Source organism: Scleropages formosus, chromosome 8, assembly GCF_900964775.1.
Source record: "Scleropages formosus chromosome 8, fSclFor1.1, whole genome shotgun sequence".
Lineage (NCBI taxonomy): Eukaryota > Metazoa > Chordata > Actinopteri > Osteoglossiformes > Osteoglossidae > Scleropages > Scleropages formosus.
The window spans coordinates 12,929,317-12,956,833 of NC_041813.1; the positions used below are offsets into that span (position 1 = coordinate 12,929,317).

A 27,517-nucleotide genomic window follows, 5' to 3' on the forward strand; every position below is an offset into this window, starting at 1 on the left:
AGTCTACAGAAGCTGGCATGTGTCTTTATTGCAGCTCACCTGACATCCATCCACTACATAGCTGTCCTACACAGAGTTTGTCACTCAACTTACATATACCATTTAGTGACACTGTCCAACATGTCAACTTACAATGATAAATTAGTCTTAAGGACTTCCTCATTTATACAGCTGGGTAATTTTTACTGCATTGATTCAGGGTAAGTTTCTTAATCAACAGTCCTATAGCAAGAGGTGGGATTCAAACCTGGGTCCTGTGAATGGAGAATAGGAACTTAACCTCTGTATCACCTGCAGCTCTGCAAGTATGACTGATACATGAGAGACTAATGTGAGACGCTGGTAAAGGTCACAGGCTTTCTATGTAAAACATTTTGGGACGTGGGAATGAATGAATGAATGAATGAATGAATGAAATTAACAGTATTTAAATTTTGTTATATACATTTTGTTTTTATTTTATGTTAGTATTTATTACTTTATATGTGTAGCTGTATCTCGGAAATGTGTTTGTTATAATTGGAACAGTTTACAATTTGAAGTATAAAACATTTGTACTATACCTAGTTTAGTATGTCAGAATCAGGGAATCCTGATGTTCCTCAGGAAGTTGATTGTTCCACCACAAAAAACTTAAAGCCCTGAAAAATATGTGGGAATTTGGTTTTTCTTAAATTTGTAAGTTTTGTTTCCCCAATGTATGCAAGATCACAAACAAAAATGATAGTTAACTATTAGTATATCACAGCTGGAAACTGGGGAGAGGAATACAAAAAATTCATGGCTGTGGAGAAAGAGAGAAAAACCACCCTCTGGAGGTCTGAGTACCAGTGGCTGCGCCTCCATCCTGGGAATTTTACTGTCATAACATGGGACCTGTGTGGATATTTCTAGTGTAAAGTCCACAATGTCCATTACAGGAGAGTTATAGTCGAGGGTTTTGAAGCTGTTGCCCAGGTCTGTGGTGTCCAGCCTATGAATTGCTTGCTGTATTTGCCTGCTAAAATTAGTGGAAACGAACAGAAAGTGTGTAGAACTGGCAGTGGTGAGCTTTTGGTCAATGTGTATGCTAGTGGTCCATGTGTTCATCTGCATAAAGAGCCTGCAGCACATGTTTACATGCTTCTGCCACTTAAAGAACCTCATGCTTTGCTGGTCTTTGCCTGGCTTATGCTACTTGATTCGAAACACTCCTCACACAAAAGATATCAACAGCTTGTGGCCATCAGGGAATTCACAGGTAAATGCACAACATTCCCTCAGCATGGCCTGGTCTCTCATATTCCCTAGACTCACATACTCTGAGGCTGGACCACCCACGGGAAAATGCCAGCACCCCCTGAGAATGCCATTGCAATGTGCATTCTAAATCAGGTCATTGTTGTAGAAAAGGAATGCAAAAAAAGGTTCTGAGAGGTCAGCATTGGATCAAAAATTCCAATGTTCCTGTGGGTTCATAAAAATCTCACAGTCCAGCTAACTTTTTAAATGAACAGTAAAAAGTCAATTTTTATGTTTTTTTGGGTTTCTCAGCATCTCTTTCTCATAGATGTTCTTATACTGGTTGATGTTTGCTGAGTACAGCCTCATACCGCAAGCCAAGAGCCCCTCACTGTGGCATCCAACAGTACTTCACTTCCAAGCAAGGCAGGAGCTCTTCAGACACATGCCTTGTCCTCCTCCTGCTGCTCACAGTCTTCCAGGCTCATTGTGACAGCCATGACCATACTTTTGGCTCCTTATGATCCATCCTTTCCCTCAGAACCCTCTATGGGAGCCAGGGACTCTTCTGTGGTGGGCGACTGAGCAACATCTGGCCCATCTGCTAATAGAAAGGGGTTTGGGGGACCACATACACGAAAGTTAGTGGGCTTAACAAGAAAAAGAGATGCATTCTTGTCAACGACTCTACAGTAACTGCTGACGCTATTGAGATCCTGATCTATCTATCTATCTATCTATCTATTGTCTGTCTGTCCATATTTAGATAATAAAAGGGTCAATTTGTTATCAAGAATGACTAAGCAAAACTGTATGGTTGATTGAGAATAAATAAATGCAGCATTCTGAAAAGTAAAATAATTTCTGTGTCTATGGCCCAAAAATCTGCTAGCATTTAATAAACCAGACAAATTACATATTTCATTCATGGGTTTTATATTGTACTTTAGGCCTTTCATAATTACAAAGCTAAAGAATTCAGTCAAAATAGAGCTAACATCAGCATTCATATCATCATTTTTATCTCTGAATGAATTTGGACTAGATACTATACTTAGTATGTGTGGCAGTTTCAGAAATTACACTGTGAGGCTCAGGTTGGCCTCAAGTCAGATCACAAGTGTCTTCCTCTGGTTAGAGCTTGGAGAGCATCATGTCACACGTGTCAAATCCAGTAACTCCCAAGAGTGGGGGATGAGTCTGTGGGGTCACTGGAATGCCTCACCTGTGAGGGAGAGTTCAGCTAGCTTCAGTGGCAGGTCGGAGGGGCTCACTCCTGCAGGGGAGCCCAGAATGTCTGGGAGGGCATTGCGGCGGCCCGAACGCCCCGAGGATGCAAAATCTAGTACTGGTTCCACCTCCGTCATCTCCAGGTGGCAGGAAGTAAGGCTTTGAGTGACACAAAGAGAGAGAAAGGACAGTGATGTTATGCAGGACAGTACTATTATGTCTTCACAGTATATTACACAGCACCCAACACACTTTTTGACACTTCAAAGTGGGTAGCTCAAAACATCTTTGCAGCAGGTGGCATAGTGGTTAGAGATGCTACCCTGCACTCAATGAACCAACCTTCAATACCCCCGCTGTAGTACCCTTGATCAAGGTACTTACCCTGAATTGATACCGTACAAATTACCTGGAGGTATAAATGGGTAAATCAATGCAAGTAGACTTAACAGTGTAAGTGGCTTTGCATCATCTAAGTAAATTTATGTAAATGCACCATGAAGCAAGGCACCTGAGTAGGCTCCAGAACTGGAACCTTCTAGGTAGAAATGGGTGGGAGAGGAATTGTGGAAAGCAGCACAGAGGAAGAAGTTAGGAGAGAAAGTAGAGAGTTGTGTAGCGATGAAAGTGAGGGAAGAGGGCAATGGCAACACAGGGGAGGTAAAGCACAGTAGAGACCTTGAGATCTCTGTGCTCTAGATAAGCCACTCCTACTTCTGCATGCTAATTACTTAGAGGTGGAGTGTGTGAGCAAAGTAAACTTCAACCACACTCTACCAGAGGGAGTGCTATATTGTAAAAATTTCTATTTAACATCCAAAGATGTTGCATAAAATACATAAATAACACATTTATGCAGCCATGAACAATGTTATCCAACACACACACACACACACACACACACACACACACTAGCTGAAGCCACTTGTCTTGAACGGGGTCACAGTGAACCGGAGCCCAACCCGGCAACACAGGGCACAAGGCTGGAGGGGGAGAGGACACGTCTATGTTAATGTTAAACTTGCTTTTCAAGGATTTTGATATTCCCTTTCTTGTCAGCAATAGCCCACAAATCCATGCTCTGCTTTGGGAAGGAAGGATTTGGTCAATGCCCTGGCTTTGTGCATGTTTCCATGGCAATCCTCAGACCATGTGTCTCAGTAGTTCAGGGTTTGGGGGTGGGGCTGGACCACATGTGCACATCCTGTGGTACTGTCCACAGACACACAAACACAAAAGATGAGCTGCAGTTTCTATAGCAACAAGCAAGAAACCAGCTCTGGCATAGCAACAGATGAGTTCACAACTTTGCTTTTTTTCCCCAGAGAGTTCTTTAAATAAATCCCTGTCTCTAGCATGCTGAGTGTAACCTCTTTATTCCTATCATTGGAGCCAAGGACAAAGAGGTGAGGCTCCATAGAGAAACACTCAGCGAGACGAAGCCACACTGTGTGATGTTATGATAACCCAGCACTCTAACTAGAAGCTTCCTGGGCTGGAGGTTTAAGAGGTGCACAGGGTGGAGGCCCACCTATCAACACCGTCAACGTGACCCACCCCAGCACTGCACCCCACTGGCTGGTGATATTTCTCTTGATGCAGAAGGAGGGGTATGTGAGCTGAGTGACTTTAATGACACTCTCAGCAAATTACATTCTCTGAAATAAATTGAGTGAGGCTTAACCAGATGTTACAGGGACAATATGGAACTTTATTCCAGCTCAGATTTTTTTTGAGAAAATTCGTGGCCTTCAATTTTTCCTCACTAAGTGGCCATGCAACTTCAAAATTACCAAATACATTATACATGTTTTACCAATAAGCTCTTCTCCCTGGGAAGATACGTATGTCGCTGCCACAATGCCCCACCATGAAGTCACACGGTGGAATAACTCTGGTATAAGGAGGATGACTAAGTGTCACTGCTCCTCACTAGATGGGATCAGAATGGTGTTAACCATTTTTTAGACATAATGAGAGAGGTAATATATTATCCTATGAACAGTTCAATGACTTGCATAGTTTCCCTGTCCAAAACTGTAACAATAAATATATGTGTTTAATTTTTTTTTCGAAGGGGGTGCGGTGGCGCAGTGGGTTGGACCACAGTCCTGCTGTCCGGTAGGTCTGGGGTTCAAGTCCCGCTTGGGGTGCCTTGCGATGGACTGGCGTCCCGTCCTGGGTGTGTTCCCTCCCCCTCTGGCCTTACGCCCCTGTGTTCCCGGGTAGGCTCCGGTTCCCCGTGACCCCGTATGGGACAAGCGGTTCTGAAAATGTGTGTGTGTGTGTGTGTGTGTGTGTGTGTGTGTGTGTTTAATTTTTCAAAAAACATATTAAATAAGCCCAAGAGGGTAACTGTTTTGGAATTTCTATGCTATGAAGATTAACTGAAGAATGGCCTGGAACGTGTTGTTTAAATACTGCAACTCAAATAAAATAAAAGAAATAGAGTTCAAAACTCTTCATAACATTTATTCAGTAAACTCTTGATTCTGTAAAGTGTGGAGGATGTGTGTGCATACAGAGCAATTTACAGTGTAAATAAATCATGGAATTGGATTGTTTAAGAAAAATTAACCTACAACAAAAAGCAAATTACTAATATGCAAATACAACCCCCTTTTCCAAAGAAGTTGGGAGAGTATGTAAAATGCAAAAAAAAAAAGCAATTATTTGTAAATTGTCTTTTACCCTTATTTAATTGAAAACAGTACAAAGACAGATATATAGACATTATATAACAGATAAGATGGGATATTGTTTCTGGGTTAAAAAATGCAGTTTTTTTTAAATGACAAATTATGAATTAACTATGCTTAAAAACCATTTTTTGCTCAAAATGTAAAATATCTTCAGACAAATTGTAGAACAACCTCACACAGCACCATGTTGTACTAGATTGTCTGCGATCTCTGAATATGTTGCTCTAGTTTGTATTATCATTTGCGCAAATGGTTCCAGAGTGGACATTTTTTTCCGAAGAAAAAACCGCCAACGAAGCTCACTTTCACGTCCAGGTTGGGCTACTTGTTAGATGTTTACATTTATTTTTTTAGCAGAGGCTTTTCTCCAAAGCAACTTCCAATGAACTCTGTGTAGTGTTATCAGCCCACACACACCATTCACCGCGGTGACTTACACTGCTAGATATACTACTTACAATGGGTCACTCATCCAGTGGAACACACACTCTCTGTCACTCACATACTACGAGGGAATCTTAACAGCTTGTCTTTGAACTGTAAAAGGAAACCCACACAGACACGGGGAGAACATGCAAAGCCCACACAACGCATGGATCGATACGGATGGATCGTAATCATGGTAATCGATATGGATTGCAACGGATCGAACCCACATCTCGCACCACCCAGGTGCTGTGAGACCAGCGCTATCCCTGTGCTATCCTGCTGTTAGATTGTAAATACTGAGGGCATTCATCATATTTGGTATTGTGATATTTTGATTTCTACAATTTGTACGATAAACAAAAAGAGAAAGTTAATAACCAAGTTGCCAAGTTCTTCTTGTTTTCTTGTGTGTCAGTCAGTGTGTGCACAGAAACAATAAAAAGCCGTTTTTCTCATTTTATGCTATTTAAGTCACAATTTGTTTTTCATTTCTAAAACAAGAAGCGAATGGAGGCATCGTAATTCACATTTTGTTTTTCAATTTCGAATCAAAGAACGAATGCAACGTACAGCACACGGACCGATCGATCCAATCATTCCTAGCTGCGGATCCCTTTTGTTGTACTTCAGGACAGACTTGCATATTTTGCAAGTGACAGTAGCACAAGCTTCATCTTTACTGAAGTATTTTCACACACTTGATGAACCGCTGCTGGTTTGCTGCAATGACCCACCATTCATGGATGCTCCCCACCTGTTGTCTTCTCAGAAGCGTCCATGTTGTTAGTGTCATAGAGCAGTATTGTCGACAAATCGACTAGTCAACTAGTCTGTCCAACCCCTCCAGTACACATTTCCATTTTGCGTCAGTCCATCTCAGATGAGCTTTAGCCCAAAGAAGTTGGCAGCGTGTCTGGATATAGCTGTTGTATAGCTTTAACTTTATGTAGTATAGTTTTAACTTGCACGTGTAGTTATTGGGACAAACTGTGTTTACTGACAACAGTTTTCAAAAGTACTCTAGAGCCCATGTGTTTACATTCATTACAGAAAAATGGCGTTTTTTTTCTTCAGTGCCGTCGAAGACCACGGACATTCAATACTGGTTTGTGGCCTTACCTTTTACACACGGATTCTTAGAATCTTTCAATGATGCTATAGACGGCAGATGGCAAAGTTCCTCGCAATTGTACGTTGATAAATGTTGGTTCTAAAGTGTTTTAAGTATTTGCTCATGGAGTTTAGAACGAAGTGGTGAGCCTTGACTCATCCTTGCTTGTAAACAACTGAGTCTTTCATGGATGCTCCTTTTACACCCAGTGATGACACAGTCACCTTTTCCTATCCACTTATTTACTTGTGGAAAATTCAGGGTTTTTTTTTATGTTCCACAGGCAAACAGATGCCTAAATATTGCTTATATTTACAAATTTTTAAGTTTATGAGGTACAACATTAAATATCTTGTCTTTATACTGTTTTCAATTAAATATGGGTATAGCCAATGGTAGGGAACAAACTAGGTTTGCTTGAGACTTTCAGGTCTGAAGCTATGTCTCCTTCTCCCAATGTAATGCATAAATTGTACTTTTGCTGAGATGTACGTCGCTTTGGACAAAAGCATCTGCTAAATGAATAAATGTAAATGTAAATAAATGTAAATATTTGCAAATCACTGATTTCTGTTTTTATTTGCATTTTACATACTGTTCCAACTGTTCCTGGAAATGGGTTGTAGAAAGCAATACTCACTGATACCCCTTAATTGATATTCATTTCTATATGTGCAATTGTAAATGTACATGTACTTATTTGTATATACTGATCAGTTTGAAGTACTCTTTGAATTTTATAGAAATTGCCTTTATTTTTTTTTTTAGAGGTTTATAACTCAATTTGCAGAATATGCTTCATTTTGATACTAGTTCTTTGGAATGAATCCTGTTTCTTTATCTAGTCTGATGTGTATACTATGATGTGCTTAAGGCCTCCTACTCCTGCTTGTATATAAATATTATTATTATTTTTGTCCTTCTAAATTAAAAAAAGGTGTAAGCTGTTGTGGCACTGCTGTCCATCTACACCAGGACCCCCTGTGCGGGGCTCTGAAGGGTACTTGACCATGCTAATGGACAGTGGTTCCAAACAGCAGGCCACATGTGATTCTGATCACAATGGGTCTTTCTAGGCTTGCAGAGCTTAGAGGTTCCCTCACCACCCTCGTAACCCTTGCTTTTCCCCAACACAGCACTGAGTTTGTGGTGTGGAGGACGGAATGGGCAATTAATGTGTGGGCTAGAAAGTATCTCAGTATTTTCAGTTCCAGAGAGCTTTGTCAGTGGTTCACTTCCTGAACATGTTTGCACTGTTTTGAAGAGCTGATCAAAGCCCTGGATTGTTAGGCAGTCACAAGGGCATGAATTAGGTCTTCACATACTAGGACAGAAGACATGAGGGAAAATTAAGAGGAGCAAGGATTGGTGTGGAGAGCAGACCAAATCTAAGTATTTACACAAACAATAACATGGCAACCTGAGGACTCTGCCCCTGTGGTAAAGTAATTGAATCAGTGACATTTGACAAGGAGCAGGGGCAGGGAACAGAGGGATAGGATGCAGGTGGGCTTGGACAAGGGGGTCCCCTCAGGATGCTTGAAAAGTGGCTTGGCACGTGGGAAGGACGGTTATATGAATGTGTCATTACAGTATCTGCCTGCTGGCATCCTTGGTCACTGGGGAACAACAGGAGAGGAATAAGCTCTGAAGGACAGTAGGAAGGTAGAGAGGTAGAGCCACAGCCAGCACCATGTCAGAGAGGCCTGCAATTAGACACATTCCTCCAGTTCCCTCCAGCCACCACACCTCCCTACCTCCATCGCTACCACTTCCTTTCTTAGATCTCTCATCTTCCTTTGCATCCCATTCATAAGCTCTTCCCTTTTACACCCAACCTCCCTCACTGCCCTTCTTCAGCACCTGTGCCCTTAATATACCACCTAGGCTTAATAGCGCATCTTCTCTGGTTGTCCACTTTTAATCTGTCCAAAATATGTAATTTCTCCTAGGAATAAAAAAGTATCTATCCACTTTTTTTGTGTTTATTGTATCCTCCATAGGGGGTGCGGTGGCGCAGTGGGTTGGACCACAGTCCTGCTCTCCGGTGGGTCTGGGGTTCGAGTCCCGCTGGGGGTGCCTTGCGACGGACTGGCGTCCCGCCCTGGGTGTGTCCCCTTCGACTTCGGCCTTACGCCATGTGTTGCAGGGTAGGCTGCGGTTCCCCACGACCCCGTATGGGACAAGCAGTTCTGAAAATGTGTGTGTGTGTATCCTCCATCCCTGTCTTTATCTGTCTGCAATTTCAATTTCAAGAGTTTGTCATGTGTACAGTAAACAGTTCGTTACACCGTACAATGAGATTCTTATTCTGTGAATCCTCTCCGCAGTCTATGACATAAATTATAAGGACATAAGGAAAGAAAAACACAAGGAAAACAAGGAAAACACAGGGCGTAAATCACAAATTTACAAAAATTACTGCTAGTGCAAGGTCACAAATTACAAAAGTTACTAAAATTACTAAGATTACTATTAGTGCAAAAATCCAAGAAACGAGGTTATATACATATATAAAGTGTGCAGTGCGCAATATAAACATAGAAGTCATACACGTGCAAAGTCCTGGAGAGGTAGATTGGGTCTATTCACAGTTGAGGTGGGGTGTGCATTTGTGTGCGCAAGGTATGTGAAGGTAATCTGTGGTCTCTGATGTTATTGGCGTTGTGGATGTGTATGTGTGTGTAGGAGGGATGAGGGGTAGTCGACACCTCTCAGGCTCAGAGGGTGAACTGTGTCTGCTGTGATGGGTGGAGAGGCAGTGGATGGGTATTGTTCTCAAGCCTGATGGCCTGTGGGTAAAAACTGTTTTTCAACCTTGAGGTTCTGGCTTTAACACTCCTGTAGCGTCTGCCTGATGGTAAGGGTGTGAAAAGGCTGTGCTGGGGATGACTGTTGTCCTTGATGATGTTAATGGCTCTCCTGATGGTTCTGGCCTGGTATAGGCTCTCCAGTGATGGTAAGGATGTTCCAGTGATGGTTCGAGCAGCTTTCACCACTCGCTGTAGTGCCTTACGATCCTGTACGGTGCAGCTTCCAAATCACACTGTGATAGAGCTGGTGAGGACACTTTTGATTGCACACCTATAGAAGCTTCTGAGGATTTGGCTTGGAATGTCAAATTTCTTCAGCCTTCTCAAGAAATGCAGACACTGACCTGATTTCTTGACCAGACATGATGTGAGACCAGGTGAGATCCTCAGTAATGTGAACACCCAGGAATCTGAAGCTGCTCACCCTCTCCACCACTGTCTCACCAATATGCAGTGATGAGTGTTGCTCCCTCCTTCTCCGTGGATCTATCATCAACTCCTTTGTTTTGTTGACACTGAGGGAGAGATTGTTGTCGTGGCACCGCTTCACTAGGTCGGCCACTTCCCTCCTGTATGCCGACTCATCGTCTCCCGTTATCAGTCCAATGACTGTCGTGTCATCAGCAAATTTGATGATGCTGGTGTTGTTCTGGGAGGCCACACAATCATGGGTGAAGAGTGCGTAGAGCATGGGGCTCAGCATGCAGCCCTGCAGAGTTCCTGTGTTTATGGTTATTGACCTGGATGTGTGATTCCCAATTCTAACGGACTGGGGTCTGCCCGTTAGAAAGTCCAGAACCCAGTTGCAGAGGGTGTGTGGCACACCAAGATTGTGAAGCTTGTTGATGAGCTTCGAAGGTATTACTGTGTTGAATGCTGAGCTGTAATCAATAAACAGCATTCAAACATAGCTGTCCTTGTTTTCCAGGTGGGTGAGGGCAGTGTGTACTGTTGTGCTGATGGCATCCTCTGTGGATCTGTTCCGTCTGTATGCGAACTGGTGAGGGCTCAGAGTGTCCAGAGTGATGGTCTGGATGTACCTCATGACAATTCTTTTGAAGCACTTCATCACTAATGGAGTCAGTGCAACAGTTCGGTAGTCATTGAGGCAGGATGCTTTGTTGTTTTTTTGGGAGCGGCAAGATAGTGGTCCTCTTTAAGCAGGTGGGAATTGAGACTTGTGCAAGGGACAAATTGAATATATCCGTAAAGACATCAGCTAGCACCGATGAGCAGGCTCTAAGTACGCGTCCAGGGATGTTGTCTGGTCCGGCTGATTTCCATGGGTTTGTTTTCCCAAAAGTCTTTGCCATTTCTGCAGATGTGACCGTGAATGGTGGGTTCTGTGTGTTCCCACCAGTCAGTTTACCACCCAGTGGTTCGTTGTTCAAGACCTCGAAACGGGCAAAGAATTCATTGAGTTTGTCAGGTGTGATGCGGCTGTCAGTGATCTCATACCTGCTTCTGCTCCAATAATCTGTGATGTTCTGTAATCCCTGCCACAGGCGCCGGGTGTCAGCAGTAGTGTAATGACACTCCAGTCTCAGTCTGTATTCCCTCTTGGCAGCCCTAATGGCTCTTCGAAGATCATACCCCCATCCCTCCTTCTTCAATTAAGAAGTTTTATATTTTCTGCAGGGGTTTTGCATACCTTTTGCAGCTACAAAGCTAAACAACCAACGTTAACAACTGCTTGTCCGGAGCAGGATTGTGGCAAGGCAGAACCTACCCGGCAACACAGGGTGCAAGGCCAAGGGGGGAGGGGACACACAAAGGACTGGACGCCAGTCTGCTGAAAAGCAGCTCAGACCCACCACACAGACATGGGCCAAACCCGCAGCTCCACCGTGCCCCCCCTCAAAGCTAAACACTGTAGTCAATAATGGAAACCTCATATACATTAATCTTAGTTTAATTGTGTCTAATTTTGGATTAGATGACATTCAGTACATCTGACTATTCTTCCACCAGGCAGCAGTGTTACAATGAGAGGGATGGCAAAAAGTCACCCAAATGGCAGGTGCCACTGTGCCACCCTCTGACACACTGGAGGGTTCTACACTTCCACAATGGCTGACCAACCTCAATGCGGTACTGATTCAGATAGTGTTTGGGGGCAGGGTTGACAGGATAAGAGATTTTGCTTTGCATGACTTTGCCTTTACATTCCTCAAGAATACCAGAAAACCACAGCACCACCCATTGCTCACATAGGATGGTGATTGCAGAGATGCTCGTTTGAGCATCTCAAGATGCAATGGGTGCGAGGTGGTGATTGAGGGACATGGAGGTGCTGCCACACTTCCTGTTTGAACTTATGGCACACAGCCCCTGTAGCGGAAGTTAAAGTCTATTTCCAGTCCTAGGAAAAAAAGCAGGCTGCCGGAGACACAGAAGGGGCAAGCAAATCTCCTTGCTCCCCCAAATGTCAGCGCTCACCCCAGCCCAACCCCTCAGGCCCACAGAAGCATGCCACAATTAGCATCCAACAGGTTCACAGCAAGGCAGCAATCAAAAGAGAAAGAGAGGGCTAATGAAGTGATGAGAAAGATAGAGGACAAGATGGAAGTGTAATCACAAGTGAGACTTACTGACAAACCATTTCCTTTGGCCATAGAAATTAACAAACCACTGTTCCTTCCTTATTTGATTCACTTAAGTGCCATGCACCGCTGAATATCAAAACAGATGGAATATAACATGAGGAAGGTCACCCCAGAGGCAGGTCATTGAGTGGGAAGCTAAGTAAAGACAACTGGAAAGAACTCAAGGTTAGATAAAGGCCACAGACACTGGAAGGATAAGGTAGTGGTTAGAAGTGCTGCCTTGCACTCAAAGTATCCAGGTTTGAATTCCACCTCCTGCTGTAGTACCCTTGAAAAGGTACTTACCCTGAACTGATACATTAACAATGATGGTTGATGTACTTACCCTGAAAAATGAGAGCAAACAAGCTTACTAGAATAGTCTTATATTTCATATAGATGCATTTTGGCAGGAGGCCTTTGTTGTATCTTTTATTGTTTGGGTTGGTGCTGTTTGATGTTGTGTGGAAAGGTGTTTGTATTTGGTTGCCAACTTGTAATTGCTGACAAGTGATTGGCACCAAGTTAAAATTGTACAATTTAGAATGTGATTTATAGAACTTCCACTAGATGTCCATACATTAAATACATTCTTTGTTTTAGCAAAAATGCAATAGTAGTAGAGAAGAGAAGTTTGCCTCAGATTGTACAAGTGGAGCGACAGATGTTTTGTTGGCATTTTAATTAAATGTAACATTATTAGAAAACCCAGAAGTTGGTCTCATCATTTGTGAACTCAAGATGCTGCAATGGGGTTAGTGACAGCCTTCATCAATATCAGTTATTCTGTGCAGCTTGTGTGTGCTTTTTTATTTTATCCTCACTTTGTATATACCAGGGGGTCCCAAGCACTTAACTTGCTCTTTACATCCTGTTGAGCACATCTGTTCTTTGAAATAATTTCCCTAAAGAATAAATAGCTAAATCACTGCAAGCTGCCTTGCACAAAAGCATCAGATTAATTAACAACAACGCATGTGTCACAACCCACAGGGGTAATACCCTTCAGGTCAGAGGAGGCGCCACTCCCTGCCGCTGACCCAGAACCAAGCACATGTCCACGATTAGGTACTTGCTGGGGTATAAAGGGAGCAAGCGGCAGATGATGGGTTACGGATTCTTGATCAGCATTTTCATTATACTCTCCTAGCAATTCATAGTCTGGTTCCTAGGTGTTTATGTTCCAGTCCCGAGTGCCCATTCTGTCAACTCCTGCCTCTTGTTCTCCAGTCCTGGTCCAGCGTTCCAGTCCGTACTTTCATCACACCTCAGGGTCCAAATCGTACTCAGATTCGCGTTTCACTGTTCACTTTTGTACAAACTGTTTCCTTGTCAGGGGGTGCGGTGGCGCAGTGGGTTGGACCGCAATCCTACTCTCCGGTGGGTCTGGGGTTCGAGTCCCGCTTGGGGTGCCTTGCGACGGACTGGCGTCCCGTCCTGGGTGCGTCCCCTTCCCCCTCCGGCCTTACGCCCTGTGTTGCCGGGTAGGCTCCGGTTCCCCGTGACCCCGTAAGGGACGAGCGGTTCTGAAAATGTGTGTGTGTGTGTGTGTTTCCTTGTCCTGCATTTCTTGTTTCACCTCCACAAAGTGCTTTCCAGTTTGCACAGTGCACTTTCAATGTCACTCTGCATGTGGGGTTATTCTACTTTACGTCTAACAGCAATGCGCGTCCGTGTCGGACTCCCGTCCGGACGCTACAGCATCATGGAACTTGTGGCACTGAGATTCAATGCTGCATTTTAGTGATGCAATTCATCTGCTACACAAATATTTATAAATTTGAGATGCTTTTAAAATAAATTGAATACTTTTCTCCTAAACAAACTAATTTAGCCGACACCTGGTCCAAGGTGTGTTATAGTGCTGCAGTTCCCTACAATTTATCACACGTTTAAGCAGCATGACCATGAGCATAGCAATGCAGCACACTGGTGTGGATATTGAAATTTTATATACTGAAAGCCTGTTTCCCATTATTTTAAATGTGAATAATGCATTCCCAGGGGGTTGCAGTGGTGCAGTGGGTTGGACCGGGTCCTGCTCTCTGGTGGGTCTGTGGTTCAAATCCCACTTGGGGTGCCTTGCGACGGACTGGCGTCCCCTCCTGAGTGTGTCCCTTCCCCCTCCAGCCCTACGCCCTGTGTTTCCAAGTTAGGCTCCGGTTCCCCGCGACCCCGTATGGGACAAGCGGTTCGGAAAATGCACGTGTGTAATGCGTTCCCAGCCCATCCAAAGACAGTGTTTGTGACCCCTGGGAAAATGTGAAACACCTATAATATATAACCATCAACCCATGATTTCAGCATAATATAAAACTCATATGTATACTGATTCATTTAGCAGATGCTTTTATGTTAAGTGATGTACTTTCTCATTGTTATGAGAGATACAACTGTTACCTTTGCTGTCCTGTTTCCAGACCATGCTCAGAAAAAAGAGGGCTGTTTTTTGAAGTTATTACTTCAGTCATTACTAAGGTTATTTGCACTTTTCCTTGTGAAAGCGCAGTCCTCTGCAGAATGAGCAGTAACTCAAGTACAGATACACTTTGGATAAATTTCATTATCCTTTTGTTACTACAAAAACTTAATGTTCTGTAAAACATGAACAATTGTCAAAAGCCAAGACCCATTATACTGAAATTTTGGATAAAGATTTTGTAAATTGAAGGATGCCTGTGCTTAGCTTCCCCAGTTCACCTGAAACACAAGCCTTTGTACATGGTAGGAAACCAGAGCACTAAGAAGTAATTCATATGAACATGGTGAGAACATGCAAACCACTGAATAGCGACTCAAAGTCATGGTTGACTGCATGGCCTGGCACTGAAGCACAAGTACAGTAGTCACCCAGTATCTACGGATTTGTTTTCCGAGGTTTCAGTTACCCGTGGTCAACCACAGTCCAAAAATATTAAATGGAAAATTCTAGAAATAAACAATTCATAAGTTTTAAATGACCTGGTAGGGTCTCCCATGGCAGACAGGTCCTGGATGACAGACGAGACAAAGTGCGGTTCAAAAACCCCTTATGAAGGAAAAATCAAGGCGTCCGTTTACCCCGCCCGGTATGGGGTCACCGGGGCCCCACCCTGGAGCCAGGCCTGGGGGGGGGGGCTCGCATGCGAGCGCCTGGTGGCCAGGTCTATGCCCACGGGGCCTGGCCGGGTTCAGCCCGAAGCCATGACGTGGAGCCGCTCTTCGGTGGGCTCACCACCTGCCGGAGAAACCGCAAGGGGCCGGTGCATTGTGATTTGGGCGGTGGTCGGGGCCGAGTGCCCAGCCGACCCAGACCTCGGGCGCCAACTCTGGTTTTTGGGACTTGGAATGTCACCTCACTGGCGGGGAAGGAGCCTGAGCTGGTGCGGGAAGTTGAGAGATACCGTCTAGATATAGTAGGGCTCACTTCCACTCACAGCTTGGGTTCTGGAACCACTCTACTCGATCGAGGGTGGACTCTCCACTATTCTGGCGTTGCCCAAGGTGAGAGGCGGCGGGCTGGTGTGGGCTTATTAATAGCCCCCCAGTTCAGCCGCCATGTGTTGGAGTCTACCCCGGTGAATGAGAGGGTCATCTCCCTACGCCTTCGGGTCAGGGAACGGTCTCTCACTGTTGTTTGTGCTTATGCGCCGAGTGGCAGTGTAGAGTACCCGGCTTTTTTGGAGTCCCTGGGGGGCGTGCTGGAAAGCGCTCCCACTGGGGACTCTGTCGTTCTACTGGGGGACTTTAACGCCCACGTGGGCAGCGACAGTGATACCTGGAGGGGCGTGATTGGGAGGAACGGCCTCCCTGATCTGAACCCGAGCGGTGAGTTGTTATTGGATTTCTGTGCTAGTCACGGTTTATCCATAACGAACACCATGTTCATGCATAAGGGTGTCCACCAGTGCACTTGGCACCAGGACACCCTAGGTCGGAGGTCGATGATCGACTTTGTAGTCGTTTCTTCTGACCTTCGGCCATATGTCTTGGACACTCGGGTGAAGAGAGGGGCTGAGCTGTCAACTGATCACCACCTGGTGGTGAGTTGGATTCGATGGCGGGGGAAAAAAGCTGGACAGACCTGGCAGGCCCAAACGCATAGTGAGGGTCTGTTGGGAACGTTTGGCGGAGGCCCCTGTCAGAGAGGTCTTCAACTCCCACCTCCGATAGAGCTTCAACCAGGTCCCGAGGGAGGCGGGGGACATTGAGTCTGAATGGACTATGTTCCGCTCCTCCATTGTCGGTGCGGCGGTTCGGAGCTGCGGCCATAAGGTCTCCGGTGCCTGTCGCGGCGGCAATCCCCGAACACGGTGGTGGACACCGGAAGTAAGGGATGCCGTCAAGCTGGAGAAGGAGTTCTATCGGGCCTGGCTGGCTCATGGGACTCCTGAAGCAGCTGACAGGTACCGACGGGCCAAACGGAGCGCGGCTCTGGCAGTCGCCGCGGCAAAAACTCGGGCTTGGGAGGAGTTCGGTGAGGCCATGGAGGAAGACTTTCGGTCGGCCTCAAAGAGATTCTGGCAAACCGTCCGGCGAGTCAGAGGGGGGAAGCGGTGTTCCACGAACACTGTTCACAGTGGAAGTGGTGCGCTGCTGACCTCAGCTGAGGATGTTCTCGGGCGGTGGAAGGAGTACTTTGAGGATCTCCTCAATCCCTCCGACACGCCTTCCGTAGAGGAAGCTGAGGCTGGGGACTCGGAGGGGGACTCGTCCATTACCCTGGCTGAAGTTGCTGAGGTAGTCAAAAAACTCCTCGGTGGCAAGGCTCCGGGGGTGGATGAGATCCGCCCCGAGTTTCTCAAGTCTCTGGATGTTGTGGGGCTGTCTTGGCTGACACGCCTCTGCAGCATCGCGTGGAGTTCGGGAACGGTGCCTCTGGACTGGCAGACCGGGGTGGTGGTCCCTCTTTTTAAGAAGGGGGACCGGAGATTGTGTTCCAACTACAGGGGGATCACACTCCTTAGCCTCCCTGGGAAAGTCTATGCCAGGGTACTGGAAAGGAGAATCTGACCGATAGTCGAACCTCGGATTCAGGAGGAGCAATGCGGTTTTCTCCCTGGCCGTGGAACACTGGACCAGCTCTATACCCTCACTAGGGTGCTGGAGGGTTCGTGGGAATTTGCCCAACCAGTCCATATGTGTTTTGTGGACCTGGAGAAGGCATTCGACCGTGTCCCTCGTGGCATCCTGTGGGGGGTACTTCGGGATTATGGGGTTCGGGGCTCGTTACTATGGGCTGTTCGTTCCCTGTATGACCGGAGTAGGAGCTTGGTTCGCATTGCCGGCAGTAAGTCAGACCTGTTCCCGGTGCATGTTGGACTCCGCCAGGGCTGCCCTTTGTCACCGATTCTGTTCATTATTTTTATGGACAGAATTTCTAGACGCAGTCAGGGAACGGAGGGTGTCTGTTTTGGTGGCCGCGAGATCTCGTCTCTGCTTTTTGCGGACGATGTGGTCCTGTTGGCTTCATCAAGTCAAGACTTGCAGCGTGCACTGGGGAGGTTTGCAGCCGAGTGCGAAGCGGCGGGGATGAGAATCAGCACCTCCAAATCCGAGGCCATGGTTCTCAGTCGGAAAAAGGTGGATTGCTCCCTCCGGGTTAGGGGGGAGTTGCTCCCTCAAGTGGAGGAGTTTAAGTATCTCGGGGTCTTGTTCAGGAGTGAGGGAAAAATGGAGCGGCAGATTGACAGACGGATCGGTGCGGCGTCCGCAGTAATGCGGTCATTGTACCGGTCTGTTGTGGTGAAGAGGGAGCTGAGTCGTAAGGCGAAGCTCTCAATTTACCGGTCGATCTACGTTCCTACCCTCACCTATGGTCATGAACTCTGGATCATGACCGAAAGAATGAGATCGTGGATACAAGCGGCAGAAATGAGTTTCCTCCGCAGAGTGGCTGGGCGCACCCTTAGGGATAGGGTGAGGAGCTCAGTCACCCGGGAGGAGCTCGGAGTAGAGCCGCTGCTCCTCCGCATTGAGAGGAGCCAGTTGAGGTGGCTCGGGCATCTGTTCCGGATGCCTCCTGGACGCCTCCCTGGGGAGGTGCTCCGGGCTTGTCCCACTGGGAGGAGGCCTCGGGGCAGACCCAGGACACGTTGGAGAGACTATGTCTCCCGGCTGGCCTGGGAACGCCTTGGGGTTCCCCCAGAGGAACTGGAGGAGGTGTGCGGGGAGAGGGAAGTCTGGAGTACTCTGCTCGGACTGCTGCCCCCGCGACCCGGCCCCGGATAAAAGCGGAGGAAGATGGATGGATGGATGGAAGTTTTAAATTGCGTGCCATTCTGTGTTGCATGATGAAATCTGGCACCAGCCCACCTGAGATGTGAATCATCCTTTTGTCCAGCGTATCCATGCTATATATGCTACCCCCCCGTTAGTCACTTAGTAGCCATCTGAGTTATCAAATTGACTGTCGTGGTATCGCCGTGCTTGTGTTCAAGCAACCCCCTTTTTTTCAAAAAAAAAAAACAAAGCCAGTACTTATGAAGACCTGGGCATTGGTCCTTAGTCTTTATAGGGGAAAAAATATATAGGGTTCGGTACCTTCTGGGGTTTCAGGCATCTGTTAAGAGTCTTGGAACATATCCCCTGCAAATAAGGGGGTAACTACTGTACTACCCACTGAGCCACATTAATGTATAGACATAGAATGCATCACTGGTAACTACACACACACACATTTTCGGAACTGCTTGTCCCATACGGGGTCGCAGGGAACCGGAGCCTACCCGGCAACACAGGGCGTAAGGCCGGAGGGGGAGGGGACACATCCAGGACGGGACACCAGTCCGTCGCAAGGCACCCCAAGCGGGACTCGAACCCCAGACCCACTGGAGAGCAGGACCCGGTCCAACCCACTGCGCCACCGCACCCCCCACTGGTAACTAATAGTAACAAAATTTAAGTACACCTGGGAGGAAGAGCCTCTGTGTACACCGAGTACTCCAGTTTGCTTTTCAAAGCACCACAAAACTTCTACTGTGGGAAAGAGGCCATAAAAACAGGAATACTGCCAAAAGCTCTCCTATTTAACCATGCTACGGATATGGTTTCACAGCAGTGACACAACAACATCTTACAAAGGAAGAGAAGCAAGGGCCAAACAGTGTAATTTTCAGAATGTGCCCATAGTGTACTAACCTTTCGAAGGTCCATGTCAGTCTTACAGACTAAGATGAAGAGCTCCATAACCAGGACGAAGCTCTCGGCCCCTGGCTGACCATCTGACAAGGTGCAGCTGGAATACATCAGCCATATACTGAGCCAGTTTGCATTTATGTATTCATTTAGCAGATCCTTTTCTCCAAAGCAACTTCCAATGAATACTACATAATGTTACCAGCCCACACACCTTATTCACCAAGGTGACTTACAATGGGTCCCTCAGCCATACATCAGTGGAACACTGTCACTCACACACTGTGGGTGAAGCTGAAAAGCATGTCTTTGGACTGTGGGTATAAAGTATTGAACATTTTGCACATATCTGTGCTGCACACAATGGAGTCACTCCCATGAGGAATGGGGCACACCAAGTACTCACAAGCAGTATTTCTATTAGGTGCTTTGACACAAGTTTGCAGCAACTTACTTTCACCTCAACACATATTCAGGCACAAAGCATAAACTGGAGCCATAAATGCTACGACGCTCATTTTTACAGGTTTCTCACGGACCACAAATATACAGTTTCTGAAAATAAACTTCTTGTTGGCCAACAGTCCTTGCTTCACCATGTGAATTAAAGTTTTGAAGTTGCTATGGGTCCACATGTCACCTTGCACAGCACACATCTGGAATTATTCTCATCACGTTTCTCGGTCACTTCACAGACACCTTAAAGTGACTGACATATATTTTACAGACTTTAAGCTGATACGCTGAGACGGACATTTTACCAAAGCAATCTGAAGTAAAAATTTAAGGGTACAATGGCAGGCCCGTTCTAGGATATAAATGAGCACATGTTCTGCCAGAAGAGCAGTTATATAACCACCACTGCACCCACAGCCCTGCACCTCTGGGATACATTGCTCTGAGTCTCAAATCCATGGACAAATAGCTTCTCTGTACCAACACAAAGACCAGAATGTGCATTTATTCCTGCCACTCATTCTTAATTTGACCTCCCTGCATTATGCCAAATACCATCCTCCTGTTAGTGGCGGGGTCTCAGAACAGACAAGTAAGCCATAGTGTGAAGAAGAAAATCCCAGACCATACTAAATACTTAACTTCCATCTCTCTCACCCAGGCCTTTTATCTTGGTTCAGCACATCTCCTTCAGTGATCCCTAGCTGTCTCACAGCCTCCATTGTGCTACAACACACGCTTTCACTTAGGCCTCACCCATGGCTTACACTCTAGTTGTTAGCCAATGCTGAACACATGGTATGGTGCGTAAATCCCAAGTTGGTTTGTGAATGCTTTGAAGCCTTTCACAAATAGCAGCTTCACCAGCCCTGGCTCTAACCACCACACTGCTCCCCTCACACACTCCCCAAATTTTCCCCTCAACTCTTCAGACTAGCTGCTTAAAAAGTTCTCTACAACTGGCAGTAGCTTGTCCTTGTCAGTCCATTAGGGCAGTAACACGGGCTGGCTGTCCATTAGACAAACCCTCCTGTCTTCCATCATGGGCTGCACTGCCTACCCACTTACACTGACCCCAGCTACACCTGTTAATGCTTAATCTTGCCACATATTCCACCTCTATGCCCATTTTATTTAGACATCTTCATGCACACTACTGTAATTACTTGTACTGTACTGTTTGCATATTATCTATTATGTCTTTCTCAAACTGTGTCACTTTATGGTCACGCTACCACTTCAATGCTGATAGTGTCTGAAGGATCATCAAACATGTCAGATTACTTCTATGTGCAAATGTACTTGGCCATGGTGGAGGGTTGAGACACTGGGACTTACAGTAGGTGCTTTGTCTGATGGTCCTGCATCATTCCTATAGATTGTCATGCGTCTGAAGTGTGACATACATGCAAATCCTCCTCAAAGTCATTGTCAGGAACCTTCATTATGCAAACTTCTCGCACACTTTTGTTATGGACTGCTCTCTTGTGTTACTGAGATCTAAATGGAGTACTTTTACACTTACACTTATCAGTAAAATAGGAAGTGACTTCCTATATTAGGGCCATCATGAGTCATTAGCGGTAGTCTCCTTTTGAGTTACCCTGATTATCTGAAATGACAAAGTACTCCTGATTCCCCATGCCACCACAATAATTAATACATTACAAGAGTAATTCATTTTTAATGTTACTGAATGTCTCATGCTGAAATTGCTGAAAATAATGGATGCTCCCAGGTGGTACAGCTTTTTCCAAGAGCAACCTGATGCACATGACTCAGGGTGGAGACATAAAGCCTTGTGATGATATCAAGGACTCTACTATAACTTAGATGAACATATTACAGGGACCATTATACAGTTACAGATAGGTACATATCATTTGGGTTTGCCAGTCTAACTTCAGGCATATTGCTATTTTGGAATCATCAGCAAAGATTAATAAGGCCAAAGGACAATTAAATCCTGGACATTACATTTTGAATCCTTGTTGCACTTAATGAGATTTCTTATGGGAGTATTTTCTAGGAAGTTTTGTACACATTTTTTGTTGGTGTTGTTAAAAGAAAATAGAAACACGGATTAACAGAACAGCTGTACTGCAATGTTTCAACAACACAATGGTTAACGCATGTGTGGCCAACCCTGGTCTCCAAAGCTCACTAGATGTGTTGCCTCTGTTTCCAGCTGAGCTGTTAATTACCTTATTGCCTATACAGGCTTTATTGATGAAAATTTTCACTGAATTCACTGCGTAAAGTTCAAACTGGTAATGTGCATTTGACAACAAAATATGTCCCTGTCATGTCCCACAGGGTCACTGCCCCTCCTGGTCAGAGGCGGTGCCACTCAGTGCCGCTAGGGAACAGCCACGTATCACCTCACAGTCTCATAGGACATGGAGGTATAAAAGGAGCCAGCGGAGCAGAACCAATTGCGGATTCTTAATCAGCAGTTTCATTGTGCTCTCTTGGTGATTAGTAGTCTCTTGTTCCCTCAGTTGGTTTCCTAGGTGTTCATGTTCCAGTCCCGAGTGCCCGTCCTGTCAGTTCCTGCCTCTTGTTCTCCAGTCCTGGTCCAGTGTTCCAGTTCGGTATTTCATCACGTCTCGGGGTTGCGGTCATACTCACAGAGTAGCGTTTCGCTGTTCACCGTAGTTCAAACACCGTGTGTGTTTCCTGGTCTCGTGTTTCCTGTTTCACTTCCACCGAGTGTCTTACAGTACGCACAGTGCACTTTTAACATCATCCTGCACGTGAGGTCATTTTATGTTTCATCCGTGTTCGGACGTAATAGCACATCCATAATAGCGCATCCGTGTCGGACTCCTGTCCGGATGCTACAGTTCCCTTTGCTTATGTACATAAATTAGCAAAATAAACTAGTAGTTTAGTTTAGAACACTTACTTATTCAAGAATGAAAAATGGTTAAATACAATTTTTGTTCCTGGGTAGTAAGTGTTATTTCCTAATTGCTTATGCCTAAAAAATATAGAAATCGGCAATTATTCCCTTAAAACTTAGCTTTTGTGACCAGAATAATGACATTTTGAAATTGACCTATTTGCACATTTTTATTTACATAAAGTCAGAGAAAAACAACATATGAATGAAAAATTAACATGCATTTATACCAACCAACATCAACAACCGCTTGTCTCGAGTAGGGTCCCAGCAAGCCAGGGCCTATCCCAGGGGCGCAGGGCATAGGGCTGGGTGGGGTTGACAGCCTGGACAGGACGCCAGTCCCTTGGCAGGGCACCCCAACCACACAGACCTGCCACACAGCAGGCACCAGCCAAAGTTATACAAAAATGAACACAAAACATTTAGAAATGAGTAGTTTTTGATATTAACAATTGTACTGTAAATCACTTTCACAAATCAGCCCCCCACGGTGGCACAGCAGGTTTGGCCGGGGCCTGCTCTCTGGGGAAGTCCTGCTTGGGGTGCCTTGCAACGGACTGGCGTCCCATCCTGGGTGCGTCCCCTCCCCCTCCAGCCTTGCGCCTTGTGTTGCCGGGTTAGGCTCCGGTTCGCCTCAACTCTGCTTGGGACAAGCAGCTTCAGCCTGTGTGTGTGTGTGTGTGTGTGTGTGTGTGTGTGTGTGTGTGTGTGTGTGTGTGTGTGTGTGTGTGTCTGTCTGTCCGTGCGTGCGCGTGCGTTTGAGTATGAATTAGCCCTCATATATAGTTTGTCATCATGTTCTCATTATATGCTCCTTGGTGGCGGCATTCAAAATCCAGTATATCCTAGTGAAAGCACTAGCCTTGCTCCTCTGAATACACTCCCATGTTCTCCTTGAATTTATCAAGATGAGCATCAAGGATATGGACTCTGAGGGGCATCCTGCAGCCCATTTTGGGACAAAGCTGTCCCAAGCTGCTTTCTCTTTCCTAGTGAGCTTCCTGCGGAATTCCTTGCACCCGAGGATTTTCTTTATCTGTGGTCCAACAAGGACAAGTCTTTGACCTTTGCCTCAGACAGCTTAGCGAAGAAGTCTTGAAGATACTTGAAGGCCGCAGACTCGTTATCTAGAGCTGTGACAACTTGCTTCATAAGACCCAATTTTATGTGCAGTGGTGGCATCAACACCTTTCAGGGGTCCTCCAGTGGCTCTCACTTGACGTTGTTCCTCCCCACGGAGAACTCTGTCCAGTGTGGCCAGTCCCGCCTGTGGTAGTGTGCTGCGGTGTCCCTGCTGTCCCAGAGGCAAAGATAGCAGGGAAACTTGGTAAAACTGCCTTGGGGACCCATCAAGAATGCCACCATTTTGAAGTCTCCAAAGACCTACCAGCGGTACTCATCATACTTCAAGGCATCTAGCAAGGTCTTGACACTGTTGTATTCCTCTTTGAAGTGCACCGAGTGAGCCAGGGGAAGAGACAAGTAGTTGTTCCCAATATGAAGCAGCATGGCTTTGAGGCTCTTGGATGAGCTGTCAATGAAGAGGCACCATTTGTTTGGGTTACAGGCAATTCCGATTGCCTCGAACAGACTGGTCACATTGTGGCAGAAACAGAGCCAATCTTGATGGGTGAAGAAGCTGGAAAAAGCTAAGTGACGCTTCCTCGGATCTGTGACTTGCACACTTTCATCTAACAAGTTCCACTGCTTGAGCCTAGATGTCAAAATCTCGGCATTGAACTTTGTGAGACCAAGATCTCTGATCAAGTCGTTGAAGTGTTTTTGGTTGGGGAACTATGGATCTACAACATCTTCTCCCCCTCTGACTTGTTGCTCTCTTCTGAGTCTAAAGACGGCTGCTCTCTGCCAGTGTGGCACCTGGGCGATGGATGATGTGCGGATACATGATATGTGCATACTTGCCAGTCCGAAGGTTGGAATGGTCCACCATGCAGAAGTAGCAACTGCTTGAGTGGTCAGTGGGTTCCTGCCAAATTCTTGGGATAGCAAACTTCATGGCTTTCTTTTCCCCTCTGTACCATCCTGCAAAAGAACAAAATAAAAGTGTGATTATAAAAAAATTATTTCACCCATGACTAATGTGTAAAAGATTCTTGTAACATATTTCAAGATATATTTTTTCAATAACATAGAAATTTTTTTTAAAAATTATATAACATAAAATTCCACCATCCAAGCAAGAAACAATTGTCTGTCTTACCTTCCAGAGTTTTTTGCAGTGCTAGCAGGTGAAATAAGGTGCCCAGGGTTTGTCTTGATCCCCAACAGGCATGCTGAAATATGCCATGTAGGTCTCACACCTCTTAGCAGATGCTGCCACAGAGTACTTTTTTGCTCCTGGCTTGATAAATTGGCCACAGACATAGCAAAATGTGTCTGCCGGATGCTTGCAGTCTCTTTATGCCATCTCAGAAAAATGCAGATATGTATCCACTTAGGCAGCTAGAACTAAACTGAACTGGTGGGCTTAAGGCTCCTGTATTTATACTACTATAATTTATATTACTGGAAAGTTCTAGAAAATTCTATAAAGTTTTTAAAAGTTCCCAAAAGTTCTAGAAAGTTCTATATCAGATACTTAGCACTGAATCTATCTGGAATGTTCTGGAAAATAGGTACATTTCAAAATATCAATGTCCTGGTCACAGAAGCAAAGTCTGAAGGGAATAATAGGCATTTTATATACTTTTTAGGCATACACAATAAGGTATTAACACTTACTGCCCAGGAACAAAACAAAAGTAAAAATTTGTTACACGGTGTAGTCATATATTGAATTGAAATAATTAGAATTATGCATTTTACAGATTAAAACAAAACGCAGGAGAAGCTTCTTTACTCATTTCTCAGTTATGACAAGGTTGAGCCACACCACTGTGAGCCCTTTGTGATGTATACATACCATCCCACCTATCTTTTTTGTTAAAATAAAAAACCTGGCGTTTGCTGTTTCCATGGAAACGTATTATACAGCCACGACCAGGGAAATGAACATTGAAAGTAAAAAGTTGCTGCCTGCATGAATATGACAAGAAAAATGTCAATGCATTTGTTTTATCTCTCAGCAAAAGATGAGATCGATATGACTGTTGCTTTGGGCATCTGAGGGTACCACAGTGACAATGATGGATGAATTGAGCATGCTCTCATAACTGCAATACATAAACTGAACAAAAGGTATGACTTCAAAGGGATAGTGCCCTTGCTAAAGGTATATATTAAGGATTAGCTAGTACTTGTTATGTAACATGGCCTCTGAACGTTACACTGCATTGCAGTGGTACAACCATCCCCCACCCAGATGACCTACATGCCCCAGAAGGAGAGCTTCTCGTTGCATCATAAGGGTGCAGGAGTCCTGCCACGCTATGTTCCTGGGACCTGAGGTGCCAACCACAGGGGGCTACAATACCATCATCCATAACCCTAAACACACTCGGACGTGAGATTTTAGCAATGCACAGTCTACAGCAACTGCAGAAGAGCCAACAAGCTTTGCTGTTCCTGGGGCCAGTGGCTTCCACTTGGGCACAAACATTCGCCATTTAAAAAAAAAAAAAAAAAGCACTCTTTTGGTTGTAATCAGGGTTGAGCCATTGTATCCAGCAGGGTAAATGCACCACAAATTTTTTTTTTGTCCATTTAACAGCCTAACAAGCTGTAGGAAGGTGTTCTTCAACGCTTCACATAATTTATTAAAATTACCCCACTTTAGTTGCTGTTGGAAATAACTGAAATTTAGGTCAGGGGAGGAAGGCCTGAATTTTTTGTTCTTTACACTCCCTGTGTGAACACTGCAAACATTTAGTTTGGTCAATCAGGTACACCGACTGGTGAGGCTGGACACCGGAGTTGTCAAGGCACCACAAAATGCTCAGATCCCATGTCCGCATCCCTGAAGCTAAGCCACATAGCTACACCCCTGGTGGAAAGAGGACCAAGAGTGTATTTCTCTGTTGTTTTGCTGTTGTATTACTATTATTATTATTACTAGGGCACAGCGGGTAACACCAATATCTCCTGGGTTGTGCATCCAGACATATGTTTGAATGCATCTCTGTCTGTTTAGTGTTTGGATGTTCTGTCCTGAGTTTCTTCAAGTACTGTGGTTTCTTTGTACAGCCCAAAGACATTCATTTCAAATTAATTGAGGAGTCTAAATTACCTGCATTGTGAGTGTGTGAGTAAATGAGTATGTGATTTGTGACTGTGCATGTGACTGGCATCCTATCCAGGTGTACTGTACTTAAGCTTGAATCCTGTGCATTAGACAACAGGACACTGATACTAGATGGATGCATGAAGTACTATTATTATTACATTCAGTATTATAGTCACTTTCGCTAACTGCTTGTCCTGGCCTGGGCAGGCTGGAACCTATCCCAGAATCACTGGGTGGTATACCTCTGACAGGATGCCAGTCCATTGCAGGGTAACTACACATACTCACAAACACACAGATGTGCGCGCGCACACACACACACACACACACACACACACACACACACACACACACAACTATTCGCACACTATAGGCAATTCACCCAAACTGCATGTCTTTGGACAGTGAGAGGAAACCAGAGCACCTCGCAGAAACCCACTCAAACATGTGGAGAACATGCAAACTCTACACAGACTGAGCCAGATTCAAACCCATGTACAAACAGCCCGAGCACTGTGAGGCACCACTGTGCTGCCTATATTTGATTATACATTTTTAATTAATTATTTGACAAAAGCAATGTATATCTACGGTGACAGCATTTTACATTGCTGAATATTTCACTGTTGAAACTGAGGCTGTCTTTCAAAAGGGTACAACAACAGCATCCCTCTTTGGACTTAACCCTGCAAACTTTTTGTCCTCTGGTCTAATTTCCAGATCAAGCACTAGAAACAGGCAAGGACAAAAACCAAGTAACAAG

The 27,517-nt window shown here is 45.3% G+C and overlaps 1 protein-coding gene across 3 annotated transcripts in view; it reads right to left on the reverse strand.

The window, feature by feature from the left end:
* Window positions 1–529: 529 nt before the first annotated feature.
* Window positions 530–27,517, reverse strand: part of LOC108935806 (cAMP-dependent protein kinase inhibitor beta-like) — a 33,207-nt gene continuing 6,219 nt past the window's right edge. For 2 of the 3 annotated variants that reach the window (XM_018754681.1, XM_018754682.1), the window contains exons 2-4: window positions 24,491–24,614; window positions 2,447–2,610; window positions 530–1,822 (exon numbers count right to left, since the gene is read on the reverse strand). In XM_018754681.1, coding sequence (XP_018610197.1) covers window positions 1,740–1,822; window positions 2,447–2,610; window positions 24,491–24,614 — 371 coding nt within the window. In that variant the 3' untranslated portion in view covers window positions 530–1,739. The remainder of the gene's footprint in view (window positions 1,823–2,446; window positions 2,611–24,490; window positions 24,615–27,517) is intronic. The other variant, XM_029254319.1, reaches the window with a different exon arrangement.